We start from the raw sequence: 17,883 nt of genomic DNA, 5'->3' as shown, positions 1-17,883 counted from the left end.
GTTCATCTTTTACAATGATTACGATCTAGATCCTGAATAAACCTGAGAACTGCTGTGGACTGAGAGAGCCAGAGGTTCGATGTCTTCTCAGTGACATAAAGTCTGCCGTACAATATCTTCACTCTCAACGCATCACTCACCGAGATCTCAAACCTGAGAATATTGTGCTTCAGGAAAAACCCAACTCCCCGGTGAGTTTTGAACTTCTCCTGAAATGTTCTTGATCCTTCATTAATAGTAAGTTTTGAACTATGAGAAATCCTCCTGAAGAAAACTTGCATACCCTTGGTTGTTTATTGTTAAAAAAGTATACTATTAATGAGTTAAGTTGTTATTAATGAAATACACTGTTATTCAGTAAAACTTATTGCTCAGGTGTTTTCAATACCGGTATTCTATGTTTTTGCCATTATATATGCCACTTTATATGATTTATTCAAGAATGGAGTATGTTTTAAATTAAGCAACACATACAGTGGTTTTTAGCTAGCTTAGTGGTTAGCATATTGGACTTCGCGTGAAATTTCGAACATTTTGGAAAACAAAATTTTTAATTTCGCGTGAGGTCCGGAGGTCGATATAATTACCCCAGATCCAATCCCTGATAAACTGAATCGTTTGCACTGCTTCATTTATGAAATATGTATTTCTATATGCTTCTGGCACACAGAAAACACATTACAGTATCACTTGTAGTCTAAGTAAAAAGCAAAATGATTCTATACTCATACATGATGTTATTTACTCGGCCCACCTCACAAACTGTGAACTATAAATTTTGACTTTTTAACCAAGAAAATCTTTGAAAATTCTTTGAAATTTTCCTGCCTATTTTAAAATAAGGTAAAATAGATCATTTTGATCTAATTATCTTCACATCTCATAACTTTTTCTCTGTTATTCAGATGATTTACAAGCTGATTGACCTGGGTTATGCCAAGGAGTTAGACAACAGCAGTGTTTGCTGCTCTTTTGTGGGGACTATGCAGTACTTGGCTCCAGAATTCTTCTTGAGCTCAGGGTAATTAAAAATTCCTAACTACAGTATTGGCAGAGTTTAAATTTCTCCAATTAGGTTTGTTAATTTCTCATAATCTTATTTTTATTTGGCTCCAGAATTCTTCTTGAGCTTAGAGTGATTGAAAATAGGCCTACCTAACTATTGGCAGTATTCTGCAAATGTTTCCTATTCTTCTTATAGCATAATAGTAATATTATATAATGTCTTGTCCTAAAAGGTATTTTAGTAGTAATAAAAATAAAATTATTGTTTAACATTTAAGGAACTCCTTGTATAGACTAACTAAAATAATTTCAAGCTTAAAACTAAATAACAGGATTTATAGAATTCAAGTTATTTAAGAAAAAGTTCATATTAATATTTAGAATAAGCCTAAAACATTAAAAAGCTACTCCTACATTGATTCTCTGTTGTATTTCCAGTTACACGTCGTCAGTAGACTATTGGAGTCTGGGATTGGTGTCCCACGAGGCGATCACAGGATTGAGACCTTTCCTGCCAAATTCCACGTCCCCTGTAGATTGGTTAGTAAGAGATGCTAGAAAATAAAAACATTATTAGAGTAAATGTAAAGATTTAGTAGCCAAACGACTATTGCTTTGTACATCTTTGGAAATGTTTAAGTTTGGCTTAGTGATATTGTGAATTTTCCAGAATTATTTTGAAGTTTTTTGTTTCTCTTTTACTTTTTTAGCAAATTTCTCATAAGGAGATAGGCTGTTACCGTAGGTCTCATACCTGGACACGGGAGCGACTTACTTACTTTTATTTTTTTATCTTTATTTTTATTAATCAAATTACATGAGTTAGTTTATCATAACAGAATATATTGTCTGTCAATGGTTAAATCTAAGACTTAAAACTAATGATGTAAGATAAAATCTATGCATCTATTTTAACACCAAACCAACTGAATCTTCCAGAAGTATAATATTTATATTTTTACAGGGCAACAACTAACTTAAGCTAAGGAGCAGATAGGTTTACTCATACTTAATTTTAGCAGTCCTCCAAATAATCTGACAATGAAGAAAATGGTTTTTTTTTCAATGCACCCCGAGGCCAAAACCGCCATCTGTTCAAATTTCATCTGTTTCAAAACACCATGGTTTGCTTGCAAGACATAGGGAGTAGGTACATGAAAGGAATATATACTTACTCCCCTTCGTCTTGCAAGTGACGGTATACAAAATACAGTATATGTGTCTATTAGCAAGCAACCCTACATTCAGTCAAACAAGATTAAGAATCAGCATAAACAGACTATACAAACGGGGTGTTATAGGTTAAAATTTCTTGTTTCTCATTTTGACCCTCAAAATGTACAGTTTCCCAATTTTCCTCTTTACCATTTTGAAGAGCTTAATTTCCCAATTTATCTCTAAACTATTTTGAAGAGCTTAAAAAAACAAATATTGTAGTCTTTTGAAGTGTGTCTATATGGTTATTACAGAGAACATTAAAAAATTGTAAATTTGAAATTCCCATGTTATCCTTATGGAGTTACCGTTGACGTTTGCTTGTTATTATATTTTGATAAAACTTGAAAATTTTTTAAATTTTGAACTAAGTTTTAAGCTACAAAAATTTACAGAAAAAAAAATACATTGTCACCCTTTATTTAAGTAAAGAATAAATTTCACCCATTTAGAATGGAAATGTGCATAGTCTGCAGATTTGCTGGGATGGGGTAAAAGTTTGTTAAACCTGCTTCAAATAAAACTGATGAAATAGATATATTTTAGATTATGTTTAATACTATGTTACAGGATACCAAAGGTTGAGAAAAAGTCACCAAATGATATTTGTGTTTATGAGGAACCCGGAACTAAGGATGTGAAGTATAGTCAACAGCTGTTTGTAGAAAATCATATTTCTAGGTAAGAAGTTGAAACAATATTCATTATTAAAATCAAGTAAAATAACGGTTGTCAAAGTTGCTCTTTGGTTTTATTAAACTAATTGAACTTGGAGGTCAATGATGTTGGCAGTCTAACTAGTATTTGTCGAAAGGTGACTCTTTAGCACTAACCCACTGTAGTCTGGGTTCAAACGATTGCTCGAATAATCAGTACTATGTAGCCTGTAAAAGCAATTTTCAGGAAGTCCTTTTCCCAATTTCCAAAATTCTGCGTTTTTTGCAGCTTAATATTATTTTCCTTGACCACTGGAGACGATGTGATGTCTTCAAATCGTGGAGAATGTTCATGATTTTGCCGTGATTTCAGAAAAAGATGATAATGTTTCCATGACCGCAGGAGACAGTTTTGATGCCGTGAATACAGCTTCTACCTTCTTTACTAACATTTCAATTCAATTAGGCCCTACTGTAACTGAAGTTTTTGAAATTATTCTTGTAAGAGATTTGAATAATTAGAGTTATATTGTATTGAGAACGGTAAATGGTTTCGTAAACAATTGAGAACAGTAGATGATGCAGTACTGCCCGGGCACACCTAGTATCTGACTTTTTTTAAATTCTTTTATTACAAGTTTCAGTTTTGCTCGATTTCGAGCAACGGGTTTTCTAGTATTTTTAATTTTAAGACCCCTTGTAAAGAGGCACTATTAAGAATTACATAATCTTATCCAAGAAATTGTCTTGCGTCACAGCATTCACTTTAGCAAACTGCTTGTCAATTTAAAGAAACTCATTTACTGCCCAATGCAACTTGAGTATCCCATTTGGGTATGTTCTCACAATACAAGCTATGGATGTTTAAATTCAAAAATCCTTGGTGTTGTACACTTATGTTGCAGATGTTTAAGAGAAGAATTAGAGAGGTGGTTACGACTTGCTCTGCAGTGGGACCCCAAGAAAAGAGGACGAACACACGACAACCGACTGGATATATTCAACCTGCTCGATCAGATACTGTGTAAAAAAGTAAATATTCCAGGCCTTCATTTTTAACCTATATGAGCTCAAGCATTGAAATATGGATATTGAAGTTGACATTTCATCAGTTTGGCCAATTTTTAATTAAAATAAAACACCTTGAATAAGTCACTCGCATTGTTTGCTGCTGTCAAAATTTGATTTTTCCTTTTGGTTTTTGGAGCTGCAATACTTTATGTGATATAAAAGATGCATTCAATAAGTGTCCCTTTGACTTTGTTATAAAGTGTACATGGGTGTTCACCAGAAATCAGTGATTGACCGAAGCTCTCTTTGTTGACTAAGTGGATCAAATCAAATCAAATCTTTTTATTGTCTTTTAGCTCTACAAAAGCAATTGACATTGTCAAATGGCATCTTATCATTAAAGTATTAAACATAGTCATAATAAATAACAGGAAGCTTGATCTTAAATAAATTATTTAAAAACTTATATCTAAAACCTCCAAGGACAAGAACTTATCTACAGAGTAAAACATTTTAATTTTAACCATGAATCAAGGACTGTTTTGAATTTTTTTATTGGAATCGTTATTGCAGAAGGGGGCAATTTATTAAAAAATTGTATACTAAGATATTTGTAGCTATTGTGTGTAAGTGTAAGTCTTGTAAGTGGTAAGTTGAGATGATGGCTATTTCTTGTGTAATGTTTATGTATGTCAGATCGGATGCTATACTGGTCTATATTCTCTTTTACGTATAATAAGCAATTTAAAATGTATAAAGATGGAAGGGTTAGGATATTTAGGGCCTTAAAATCTGCTTTGCAATCTTCCCTGGGCATTGTTCCTCTAATGCACCTGACTGCTTTCCTTTGCCATTTGAAAGGCAAATCAATTCAACTACGTAATTTTTTATTCTAAAACTGGCCATAGATGTGGGATAGAAATGTCAACCTTTGCGGTATAACATTCACATCTGGGAAGCTGAGTGGTAAAAGTGCAATAAATCAGTGGGATTTTGATAGTTGAAAATTGCACCCTGATGTCATTGCTCTTTGGACGTTTTATAAATGGTCCTGGCCTGGCTAATGAAACAGCTGATTTTAGTTAGTGTTATGTCAGTTTAATATATAGTTGACTTTTATTCATAAATTGTTCAGTTCTGGTAATTGTTACGTCTAAAAAGTGTATCAGAAATTTTTTTCTCAGTTTCAAGATAAATTTTAATTTTTGCTGGACATTGTTCCAATAAGTTTTTAATCACGTGATTTGACTTTCATTTCCTGTTGAAGATAACGAATGTGTCATCCACTGATTGACTGTAATATATTATTACTGCTCTTAGCTGCACAATACAGCTGTAGTTATTCATGACAACAAGGATCAATTGACGCAACAGGTAAACCCTTAAAAAATTTCACTTATTTTGTTTGAGTGTGAATTGTTTTGTGTTTGTCAATGATCTGTAATTCAACTTTCTATTTACAGATTGTGACTGTGTTTTGTGTCAACATATTGGCTAGTCATAGCTACCTAGTAGACAGTGCTACAGCGGTCTCTACCCTGCAGCTGTGGGTAAGATGCTGAATAAAGACAAATAAATATTATGTTTTTTTTCATTTTACCAGGATAAATTCTTGGCTTTACATTTGTTTGTTGTTTCAATTAACCTATTGTATGTAACATGCATTCAGAAATACCCCCGCCGCAGCAAACCTGCAGACTAAGCGAATTTCCATTAACCTGATTAGATTTACACTAAAATGCCTCCATAAAAATAGCACATTCATTTCCTATGTAAATAGATTAAGTTAAACGAGTACTTAGGTTTGTTGCAACAGGGAGGGTAAACAAAATTTTTTTTTTATAAAATGATAATAGTTTAGTAAGAAATAAAAGTATTTTCCAAAATCGATCAAAATATGTTCATAAACAAGCAAACTACAACAGTTGACTTATTCTCCATAAGAATAACATGAGAATTTTAAAATTACTATTTTTTGAATTTTCTCCGTAACAATTAGGCGTATAATAACGCTTCAATATACTAAATTATTTGTTTTTTTAAGCTCTACAAAATGGTTTAAAAATAAATTGTGAAATTTTATGTTTTTTGGGTCAAAAATGGGAAAAACCTATTTTTACCCCATAAAACCTCCCATAAACCCCCGTTCCCATAGTCCGATCATGCTGGTTCGCGAACTCATTCAAGTTTATCCTGCCTTACACCTTCAAACCAAATTTTATCAAAATCAGACAAAAATTACTCAAGTTATCGTGCGGATGGACACATATATATATATATACTAGCTGTACCCTCGGGCTTTGCCCCGTTTAACTTCATAAGTATTCGCATGGCTCAATCATGTCCTGGTTGAAGTTCGTTCGCTACGCTCACTCACCTTTAGGTTGGAGCTCGTTCGCTACGCTCACTTGCCTTCAGGTTAGCTCGTTCGCTACGCTAACTCGCCTCCAGGTTGAAGTTCGTTCGCTACGCTCACTCACCTTTTGGTTGCAAATTAGCTGTTGTCATAAATTAAAAAAAAAATGATAGTGCTGCACCCTGTTGGTAATCCTTGTAACTTTAATGCTATTGAACATCATAGAATAGAACTAACTTGTTTAATTGAAACAGCTGTTAAGATTCATTAATTCCTTTTAAATATGAAAAATCATAAGGTTAACATGGGAAACTCCAGAGCCACTGGGGCGGAGCCCGAGAGTCCGATCAGAATAAAAACTACTTAGTTTTCCTATTTAATGCCTAAAGAATCAGTGTACCAAATTTCAGCTTCCTAGGTAAATGGGAAGTGGGAGAATTAGTGATGAGTGAGTGAGTGAGTGAGTCAGTGAGGGCTTTGCCTTTTATATATTTAGATATGTATATATATATATATATATATATATATCTCTATATATAGATATATAAAAATTTGAACGAATGGTGTTTTTGGCCTCTGGGGACATCAAAATGAAAAAGTAAGTCGGTCCCGGGCTTAGGTCTTACCATGAGACCTACGGTAATAGCTACTTCCCTATAGGAAATTCGCTAAAACATTGGAAGATAGCCGGATAGCTACAGTAATAGGTTTAGTCACGAGATTTCGCTAGTTTCTCGTAACTACTTTCTGCTCCTTTGTTTCCTGAATTAATTCCCCTAATTAAGAAGAAATGTACAATTATTTGTGGACTTTCATTTTAATAGATTGAAGATAAAATTGTTGCTACAAACAAATTAGTTTGTTTATGCAATTATTCAAATCTCACACACTTAGAGTGCATGAATGATATTAGCTAGTTAAGTAGTAAAATAAATAAAATGAGAAACACATAAACTGTGACGTAATTTTCCTGGCGGGTGGCAAGTGGGAAATTACGCCACCGATAAGAAAACGAGATCCCAGGATTCGCCCTAGTCTGGTCGCAGGGAGTTTCCCAGGAGTCGATAGTGAATCGGATAGCCTAAATTTGATAGCCCTGGTTGTCAGAGCTCGAGACGAACGTTGCGGGTTACCCAAGCACCCAGCTCGAAATCACCACTCTAGCCTAGGGCTGGAGGAGAAATTAATAATTTTGACTTGACTCTGTGGGCAAATATCTAAATGCAACTCTACTAGCTAACTTAACGAAACAACAAGTAAGCTAAGTAGTCACTCCGCTTACCTACGGAGTTAAGTCGTCAACCTGCAACAAACAAGGTTAGTACAAGATAGGCCTAACCTAGCCTAACTCCCACAGAGTCCGAATTTACTAAAACAAGAAAACAAGTTGGCTTAAATTGTCCAAGGGAGACACGAAACGAGAGAAAATTTAAACTAAAAATAAAACTGCTCCTTGAGCTGAAAAACAAAAAACTAAAACTTTAACTTCCTCACGTGTTCAACTTAAACCAACTTCGACAGAAATTGTCCAGCAGAAACCTGTCTGCTGGAACAGACTTTGGGGCGTTTGGGGAACTTTAAAAAGGGTTTTAAGAATTTCAAAGAAAGTCCCAAGACGGATTAAGAAACGTTAATCGAAAATAATTTTCACCAACTGCAATACTTTACCAAATTAGTTGGTTAAAAATGTATGCCTAGATCAGAGAGTCAGGCCTAGCCTGCGAACTTCGACAAAGTTCTGCCGAAACACAAGTGACGAAGAAGTATTCGAAAGAAAAACCTAAGTTGTCTAAGTTTATTACACAACTTACCAAACGAAGTAATAATACTATAAAACGATTGTTCGCGCACTCGATGCACCACGAAGCTTGTAACTTTTAAACGGTGAAGTTGAACGAAGCTCTCCAAAACGAAACGAACGATCGAACCACCAAAAAGCCGGGAATACGAATGACAAACCCTCCACAATTCTTATTCTTCTCTTCACCTTCGTCTCAGAATCGAGACGAAAGTTAAAACGCTCCCTGATTGGTCAGCACAAACAGAGTCAACTGAGTCCCGTGTCAGCAAAGGCAGGCGTATGACAGCTTTAACATGCTTACAGCTGTGTACCACTCAAAAGGTGGCCCGCTGCTCCTCCTTTCTCCCGTAGCCTGCCTTCGGACGCAGTCGAACAATCAAACAACCAAACTGACACCAACGTCGTCTGCGATCTTGGAATTTGAGGTTAGGTGCGATGTCAGTTTAGCGTCGCGACTAGGGCACAACAACAGCTTACATTCAGCTGTTTAAGTTTTGTGGTTTAGCCGTTATTTTACCCCCTACACATTTGACCCGTTACAAAACAATCCGTAAATTTCACCTGTAGGCCTACAACATTTGTTGTTTTGAAGAAAATCCTTTTCCCCAATTTTGACACAGAAAACGTAGGTGCAACTCTTCATGATCTCTATCATTCATCTCTTCTATCTTCATTATCTCTTTCAATTAGATGGATAATCAAAGGTGTATTATTATTGTTATTTTATCTTTATTACCCGATTATATCTAGCGGGTATCATTTGAACATAACAGCTAAAACAAAACCTAATAAAACCAATTTTGTAGAAACCACTCTTTGTGGAAGAAAACTTATAATGATAATAATAATAATCTTTATTCGTCATAAGGATACATTAGATCATCGACAAAGTCAAAATCATGATCAAACATCAATCGTCAAACAAAACAAAATCAAAAACACTTTCAATATTATATTTTGAAAAAACAATAGGGCTTAATAACTAAAATATGTACATATGACTAAACAAACAACAATATAAGGACCTGATAAAGCAACAGGTTAGCAGCAGGGTTATACAATCAAAGATTTATTTGGCCAGATTTGAACAAATCTTCCAGGCTATAAGAAGGGTTGTCTAATAGCCAATTATAAAGGACTTAAATTTTTCTTGCGGATAAGCATCAATGTTGTGTTTTAAAAGGTTATACATATATACATATTAAAATCCTTTTTAAGCGCTAATTGAGAACTTTCCCTTTAGTATTCAGCGGAACTTTCAATATCGAGTTTGGCGTAAACTTCGTAGTTCAACCAAAGTTTATTGCCCTCATCAACTAATATCAACTGATAAACATTTTACTCTTTCATAAAACATTATTACATCAGATAGATCAACTATTGTTCTTTATAACTTAGTTTGTAGCGTACTTAAAAGTTATTACATAATCGTGTAATAAGAAATTAACAATAACCCACAAAATTGACATTGGATATATTATTTAGAACCCATTGTTATTTTAACATCTGAAGCTTTTTAATTTGTGTTTTGTCTGGAAATGTCATAGTATGATGCCGTCTGTTAGATTTTCCTTTCCTGTTTGAATGTAAATATTGCCGTTTGAAATTTGTGGTTGAACTAAATCAAATCAAATCAAATCCATATTAATTGAAAACGCCAGTTTTATGATTTTACAGGGCACATGTCTCAGGTTGTAGTAATCCACTGATGAAAAATAATAAAATAACTGAAAAACGTCAAAGTAACAATGTAGGATTACCTTTTCGATGTAATAAAACTTTTGATTGGCTACCAAAAATTAATTAAAAATATAAATAAAAAAACAAAAAAAAAAAAAACTGGACAAAATCATTCCTCTAACAATGCTGTATAAATAAGTTTTCTTGCAGGAATTAGGAACCTCCATATTTTTTGTGGACCTTTGCCTCACTTTATTTATTAGTTTTAGGGGTTCCCCAGGGATCCAAAACACTGTTCAAAGTTCATATATTTGTATTTGCACTTTTAATTACGTTATTAGTTTTCTCTCCAAACAACATCTTTTCCGTTCTATAAAGTTTATATGCAAAATTCAAAACTTATATAGCCTAACTGATAGTACCTAGCTATTACAGAGAACATAGCACACACTACATGTTTGATAAAAGTTCATTCCAATCCAATGGCTGATTGGCAGATGGTAGTTGTAAACCACTACAAACTTCAAGACTGATAACAAATATTATTGATCAGGAGTCAATATTTGAAGAATTATAGCTCAAATTAGAGGGCGGAGAAATTGGAAATTCACCCAGTATGTTGATGTATAAGAATGCTTAACGTCCATGGTTTTCCAGATTGAGAGAGACACCAAACAACCAGTCAATGATCAGCTGTTGCTGTTACCAAGTGGCAAACAGCTGACGAACAACAACCTTGCTGTGGACTGCTGGAACCCAAATGAAGTAGGAAATCACCTGGAAACTAAGTATATTCCAAGAGAAATGAAGTTTTAAATGTTGTTTTTTATGTACATCCCAGACACTTAGAAAATTTGAATTCGATGTAGGGCCTAATTAAGTATTTAGAACCACACATTCTCTCAACTCCATACTCATTGTTTGAGTATTAAAAAAAATTGCTGGTATGGAAAATGAAAGGAATCAACTAACATTACAATTTGTCCATGTTTTGCCTCCTGGATTGATAAAGAGTAATAATAATAGGTTAAATACCTTATTTACGTCTTCAATCCAAAGTAGTCTTTTATGATTACTATAGTTTTGGGGCTAACAGCTCCATTGTAAAATCTTCTTGTCTTGTTAAATTACTGTGAATAGCATTGGTCATAGTTGAAGATCACATGTAGACACACACTCACACACAAAACATTAATATATACAAGTAACATTAAAAATTTGTATTTTGGCCGGCCTAAACGAAAATGATTAGCGTAGTGGTTGTACGGACAGGTACACTGGCTGACTGCATAATAATAAACATAAACATGCATAAACATTACAAACAGTTTCAAATCAATAGTGAAAAAAACCTCCCTGCCTGATCTTATACTAAAAAATAATGTGTAAATCCTTAACTGTTTGATTGTTGTTTCTGTTTGGTTTAAACTCAATTCAATACTTAGGTTTACTTGTTTACGACGCTTGTCCACTATAAATCAATTTATGTTTTTTGGAACACAGTTACTTTATAGAAGCAGGCGTGGATATTTATTATTATTGTGATACGTTCTTTGTATGTTTGGCTGCAAACAAGGATCCACCATAGGCAAGTATAATACAAAGATAGGAAAACAAATTGATTTATTTCAAGTTTAAGAGATTAACAAATAGATTTAGAAAAACATGCTTGGCTTAGTGACATTAAGAGGACTTGGATGCCTGCGGCCATCTTGGAACAGCTCTTGAAGGGTTAATCCATTAAAAAATTTTTTTTCCAAATACCAAAGTGATTATAATTTAAATACCTATTTAGTGCACTGTGAGATCAGAAAATTCTTTTGTAGCTTTGTAATTGTTTTCCAAAGAAGTCCATGCAGACTAGCGGCCATCTTGATCTTGGATTTGCCCGCCATAAGAGCAATGTTGATTTTGTTAATTTCAAACAGCCGCTGAAGAGTTATTTACCATATATTTTTTCAAATACCAAAGTCATTGTAATGCAAATTTACAATTTTTATCTATTTTCAATAGAGTTTGGTAGTTTCTTTTAATCTGGGATTTTCTTTCTACATTAGCCTCAAAGTCCTGTGCATAGGATGTATGTATATGTAGGATGTATGTATGTAGGATGTATGTATAGTATAGGGTAAGCTTGTACGGTACAATTATGAACTTTAGGCCTAACGATAAATTATAAAGTGATGAGACCGGGACACAACCCCAAGACGTCGCTACCTGCTTTTACCATCCTTCGCTACTGACTCACCCATCTACTCACCAAATATTAAATAATAAATATACCACTTCAATCTATAAATCTGTAGATAGAATTAATATCAATCTAATAACCAATTGCTCATAAAACCTCTTGTCTAAAAAATTCAGATCTTTAACCCCAAAAAATGTTACAAGTTAGTAGTTACAGACGTGTACATTTCTGTTTATTTCATATTTGTTGGACGCCAAATACATATAATTAGTAGTTAAAAAAAACCATTGAAACCACAGGAAATGTTATTCTACCTCTTATCCTAAAATTAAAAAATAAATAAATCAAAGCACTGTTTTAGAGTTTACTGTCTAATGTCTAGATAACTTAAGAACTGTTTGTAGGGCCACAACACTGCTATTTATTAGTGCATTCACATTGTAACTGTACACAGATCACTAAAAACCAGTTTTGACCTAATGGTTTTTACGATTTGTCACTAATAGACGTGTTCACACTAAACAAATTTAATTCCCCACATCTGTAACGGAACTGAAATGACCTTATCACTTTTATTACTGTACTCTCTTTCTAATGCTACTTCAGCTGATGTATTGTTTGTTCTACAGATAACGATGTTGTACGTGTTTAGTCAGTCGTCCTTCACGTTACCAAGTGTTAACAACGCCAAGGACAGAGTCCCTGGGCTGGTGCGTTGGCTCATGGAACATCCAAAGGTGGGGATGAACTCTGCTTGCATGAGAAACTGTTATTCATAACATACACTTAGAATAGCTATATGTTTTTGCATAAAAAAAACATTTCTGTCCCAGCTCTGACTGTACAGAAGTCCTTCTTGTTTTTAGTGAATTTCCCTATAGGAAGGTATTAGCAAATTTTCCTATAGGCAAATTTTAGCGAATTTCCCTATAGGAATATATTAACGAATTTCCCAATAGGAATATATTAGCAAATTTCCCTATATGAAAATATTAGCGAATAGGAAAATACTGTATTAGCAAATTTGCCTATAGGAAAATACTAGTGAATTTCCCTATAGGAAAGTAGCTATTACGGTCGGTGGCACGGTAAGACCTAGATTTGGGAAAGTTGTGATTTCATTTTGATGTCCATAGAGGCCAAAAACAATTCATTCAAAGGTAAAAGCCTCCTAATCCAGCAGCTGATGGCCTCACACTTTCAATAATCTGGCATTAGTCTAAAGGTCCATGAATTGGTTTTTTGAATGCTGTTTTAAGAGTTTTTGAGAGATTCGGGAGGAATGTTAGTGATCGGCAGACATTGGGTGCGGCAATTAATGGCTGTTCATAAAATACGTTTAGTGATCCATCATTTAAAATAATCCGTCCTATTTTTATTTGGCACTTGATTAGCAAGAGTCTATTGTATATTGTTTTACTATTGTTTATGGAGTTACTTAATTTGGCCATTTAAGATTTTTCAATAATATGAAAACTGCCTCATTTCAAGCTTCATTCATTCATGTTTTGTACCATAGGATGAACTAGAATATCACCATCAGAAGACAGTATGGAGACATGCAGTGTTCTTCCTACAGCAAGAGCATGATTTGTACCAGCTCTTCATAGAGGCTTATGCTGTCAAAATGTGAGCAAACTGTTTATAAATATTCTATTACAAAACTAAATTGTAACACAAACCGTATTTGTTTTCATACAAAACAAGTAGCTCTCGATTTTGCTGCAAGAATCACAATTCTAGCAGCTGTTTCCGTTAAACCAGGTGTGTCACAGTATATTTTAACCAGCTTAAGAATCCATTAGAATGACAATGTTTGTTGAATAGCTTCAGCATGTGGACTGGCTATTTACACTTATTATATAATAAGTAAACTACTTACTTACTAGCATACAATTTAGTAAAATTAATGAAGTGGTCAGTTTGGTTAATTGGTTAACTTATTGAACGCATGCAAAAATTAACAAAATTTGGTTACAGGTTGTCATTACTAGAGCAGAGCTACGAGCTGTCCCAGATAGAACTCTCTGTTAGTACAGAAGTAGAACATCTGGTGGCGATGCAGAGAATGTCCTCAGAAACACTAGAGTTTGACAACAAATGCTACGGCCGCCATCTCAGCATCATCACTGCTTGTAAGTTAAAAGAAGGGTTTCCGTTTTCAAAACTTCGTTACTTCAGTTGTATCAAATAACATTGTCTGTAACACAGATTAAATCCACTAACCATAGTGCCTATGATACTACTAATATTTCTATCTTGAACAAATAATTTAGCACTACAGTATAGACGCTCCCTAATCCAACACGCTCGACATTGGTTTTGCCGGGTTATTGAACGTTTTCTTAAACCGTCATTATTAAGAAATTAGTGGAATACCCATGTTTGCCGATCGATACTAACGTCTGAGCAATCTCCTTGATGCTCAAACAATCGCTCATGAAGTCTAAAAGAACGCTCTCAACCTCTTCTGATCCCTCCTGGTGTCTGCTGATTTAAAAAAAAACTTAAAACCAACATACAAACTTAACTTTGCTGTATTATTGAAAGAGCTGCATCATCGGGAGCCAGATAAGCAGATTTTTACTGTTATTCTACTCAAAGATAGTCAGCTACTGTGCCGAGGAAAGCACTTGGTATTTGACCATTTCTTAGGGTGAAAACGTAGCGGAGAGTAATGTGTACCTGCACCAACAAACTAGCCTCTCCGTTCCGAAATTCTACCCCGATTTCTTTATCTCGAGGGTTTGGTCGAGGGTCTAGCCTGACTCTGTACTGTGGTGTGGTGGTCAAACTGACTAATAATATGTAGTTTTATTTCGTCAGTTCGTTCGTGAACAGCCTCCTGTTTGGGACAAGGAATAATTGTATTACAATGCATGAAATTATGTTGTGTAATTATTCTTGTCATAAGGTACAGTTTTCACATTAACTGACATCTATATAAATAATTTATCCTGTAAAAGTTTTTTTTTTACTTTTTGATACAATGATTAGATGCTTCTATAAATACATCTAACAGTTTTTATTATTTTAAATATGTATGTAGGCAATTGTTCAATAAATGGCCACTTTGCTGTGTTTTACTATTTTCACCAATTATTAATTTATTTACAAAATCAGTACATTTTACCCTCAGGATAGGCCTACATAAATATTAGGTTTAATGTATATTCAAAAGTACTGTACTTCAGCCTCTTGACTTGCTACTGTTGCCGCTTCACTATTTGCATGAGCAACTCCGTTACCATCGGGGGTAAAAAAACTCTCAGCTATGTTCTCCGCTACAATCTAGCCTTGCCGATCCACTATGTTTCCCTCTTAAGAAATTGACAGTAAAGCAGGCTTACCTTCAAATAAGTTCATAGAGACACAAAGAACACAAAAGTAGAAATTTTTGTTTATCACTGTCCACCTTTTCAACCTCTGGAGAAATCTCCAGTGGTTGAATGATTTCTCAAGGGGTCGAAAAACTGGTCAATGACAACGAAAATTTCTACTTTTGTGTTGTTTATATGTGTTTCTCTCTATGGACTTATTTAAAGGTAAGCCTGCTTTCTTGTCAATTTCCACAACAATTCCTTGCAAATACCCTACCTTTTAATCATTGGTATTTGGTTGTTTTGACATTTTTATTTTTTAATTAGGGTAAGACTATACTTTCCAAAGTTAGTGCTAAAAATTCCAAAGTTTTGATGTGGTGCTTTAGAAAGTAAATGTTAATTTTAATTAGTGTCGATAGCAAAAAAATAAAACTTTGCAATTGTTACGTTTTAATTCATGCAGGCGATTTAATTGAATTTGAGAGCAATGATTATACAAAGTAGGATATTTGATTTACCGATTGTAGGATTAATTTAGGTACAATACAATCTACTACATTCCAAAATGTTTATGATTTTTTTATTTTCTGAAACTAAAATAAACCTAGAAAATTTCAACTCTGTCCTTGAGATACTCAACCTAAACCTCGTCTTTTGTATGTTTTCTAATTAGTGGCTGGTCTGGGCAAGATGATGAGTGGCTGGGCTCTGGAGATGAATGGATTGGCTCAGAGAGTGTCTAGTTATCAGGAGGCTCTAACTTCTATGAAGGTTAGTATGTAGCAACTAAGTGAAATAACAACTGTAAAACTCCCTTGAGGAGTACAGCAACTGTAGATAGAATTGTGCATATCCACTACAAAAATGTCATCCATCGTATCGGTTAAACCTTTGGGTTGTTTTCTTGTCTGTAATCATGTGCAAACTACAATAAAAAAAGGTTTAATATTTTAATTTGGCAACAAAAACATTTGTACAATTTGGCAAAAAAATCTGTACTTCAGTCAATTTACTGAGTTGAATTTTATTAAATGATTTTATAAAATTTTCCATATAGGGAATAAGCTATTAGGTCTTGCAGAAATACCTATACCTGGAACTAATTATATGTGTTTTTTTGTTGTTGTTGTCAGAGGCCGTTCAAATTCATATATACAGGGGTGTGTTATTGTCTGTCAGCACGATAACTTGAGTAAAAATTCCGATTTTGTAAATGTAAACCTTCGTTTAATGCAGCAGGGTACTGTATCACATAAATCAAAATGTTTTCCTTAGGAAGAGGAATTCAAACTTTCATTATTCTCTTAGTTAATCTACGCTGCATTCATAAAGCTAAATTTTGCTGTCCGTTATTTGCAGGGTAGAGTGAGGGAAGCCCAGCAGATTACTGCCATGCTCCAAGAATACAGAGATCCTGGCCTAGATGATGTGTTAGGGTTTGAGTGTTGGTTAGTATCATGATCAGTGTAATACTTGATCAAATAAATTAGTTTTGATTAGTTAAGTGTTAAATGACAGAGAGGTTTGTGTGCATTTATAACTTAACAAAGTAAGCTTCCTCACCTTTGTCTGTAGTGCAACACAGAGAAATAAGGTACTGGGGAAACTTGCTAATATGACGACCGTGGGCTTTCGGTTCTAGTAAGGGGTGTGCACGTAGGTGCACGCTAGGTAATACTTGTGGCAAGGAAAGAAGAGCCCAATCGGCAAGCACTGTACTGAAGTGCCACAGACACAGGGTCTTCTTCCAGCATGAGTTTTGGTAGCATGTGAAGGCAACAGGGAGAAGGGGTGCAAAGAAGGTTAGGAGAAGCAACAGCATAGGACACCAGACTCTTGTGCTAGACACTACTTAAGTGGACCATTGAATGTTTCCTCTGTACCTTTCTTCTCTGTGAGTTTTTTTGTCAACTAGTGCTGACTAGTTTCGTTGCAAGCACAATATTGCCAAAGCTGCAACACGTCAAACCATTTTGACTATGTTGTGCTTGAAACAAAACCAGTCCGCACTATTTGGTAAAAAAAAAAAAAAAAAACTACATTAGAATTAAGGAAGTTAATTTTTTAATGTTATGGTTACAGGGGCTGTAAAATAGATTACATGAACTTAATTTTACCATAAACAAAATTGCAATACACACAAATTGTATTTTTGTATGCAATTTAACCCTTCAAGACGGTTTGACGAGCGTTACTCGTCACGCGTAAAAAGACACTGCTACGGTTTGACGAGTGCCGCTCGTCATGACATGACCCGATAAGTGGTGGTCTCTGACGACGATTTAGTGAACTATTTGGAACCCGGACTCTATGGAGCATGTTGTCCATTAGTTGTTCGACATTTTTCAGCTGTTATCGATCGCAGTAAGTGCGACAGAGACAGATGTATTGTTTGCAAACTTGAGTGTTGTTTTGTTTGTTCGTCTCGGCGTCAACTGTTGATACGTACTGACGTTCTCAATCGTTTTTTACGGTATAATCGTAATTATATAGCATAAAGTGGTGTTAAATTATATTTCAAGTTATAAAAAAGTTAACTAGGTGATTGTTGATTCTTAGTTTTTGTTTGAAAATGTAATTTATGACGTGTGTTTGGGAAAGTTGCGTGCGTGTTGTTGTGTAAGGTTAGGTTTGTGCTAGGTTAT

The 17,883-nt window shown here is 34.5% G+C and overlaps 1 protein-coding gene across 1 annotated transcript in view; it reads left to right on the top strand.

Moving 5' to 3' along the window:
- Window positions 1-17,883, top strand: part of LOC128985549 (inhibitor of nuclear factor kappa-B kinase subunit alpha) — a 32,669-nt gene that overhangs the window by 3,178 nt on the left and 11,608 nt on the right. Inside the window, exons 3-14 of the mRNA XM_054405145.1 lie at window positions 30-191; window positions 906-1,021; window positions 1,444-1,545; window positions 2,791-2,901; window positions 3,782-3,908; window positions 5,351-5,437; window positions 10,382-10,489; window positions 12,545-12,652; window positions 13,435-13,544; window positions 13,896-14,050; window positions 15,912-16,009; window positions 16,598-16,686. Coding sequence (XP_054261120.1) covers window positions 30-191; window positions 906-1,021; window positions 1,444-1,545; window positions 2,791-2,901; window positions 3,782-3,908; window positions 5,351-5,437; window positions 10,382-10,489; window positions 12,545-12,652; window positions 13,435-13,544; window positions 13,896-14,050; window positions 15,912-16,009; window positions 16,598-16,686 — 1,373 coding nt within the window. The remainder of the gene's footprint in view (window positions 1-29; window positions 192-905; window positions 1,022-1,443; window positions 1,546-2,790; window positions 2,902-3,781; window positions 3,909-5,350; window positions 5,438-10,381; window positions 10,490-12,544; window positions 12,653-13,434; window positions 13,545-13,895; window positions 14,051-15,911; window positions 16,010-16,597; window positions 16,687-17,883) is intronic.

The sequence above is a fragment of the Macrosteles quadrilineatus genome, unplaced genomic scaffold (genome assembly GCF_028750875.1).
Source record: "Macrosteles quadrilineatus isolate MER2022 unplaced genomic scaffold, UCM_ALF_1.0 Scaffold_2__2_contigs__length_208266976, whole genome shotgun sequence".
NCBI lineage: Eukaryota > Metazoa > Arthropoda > Insecta > Hemiptera > Cicadellidae > Macrosteles > Macrosteles quadrilineatus.
Note: the sequence above shows the minus strand (reverse complement) of the source record. Positions and strands in the feature narration are given on the sequence as shown.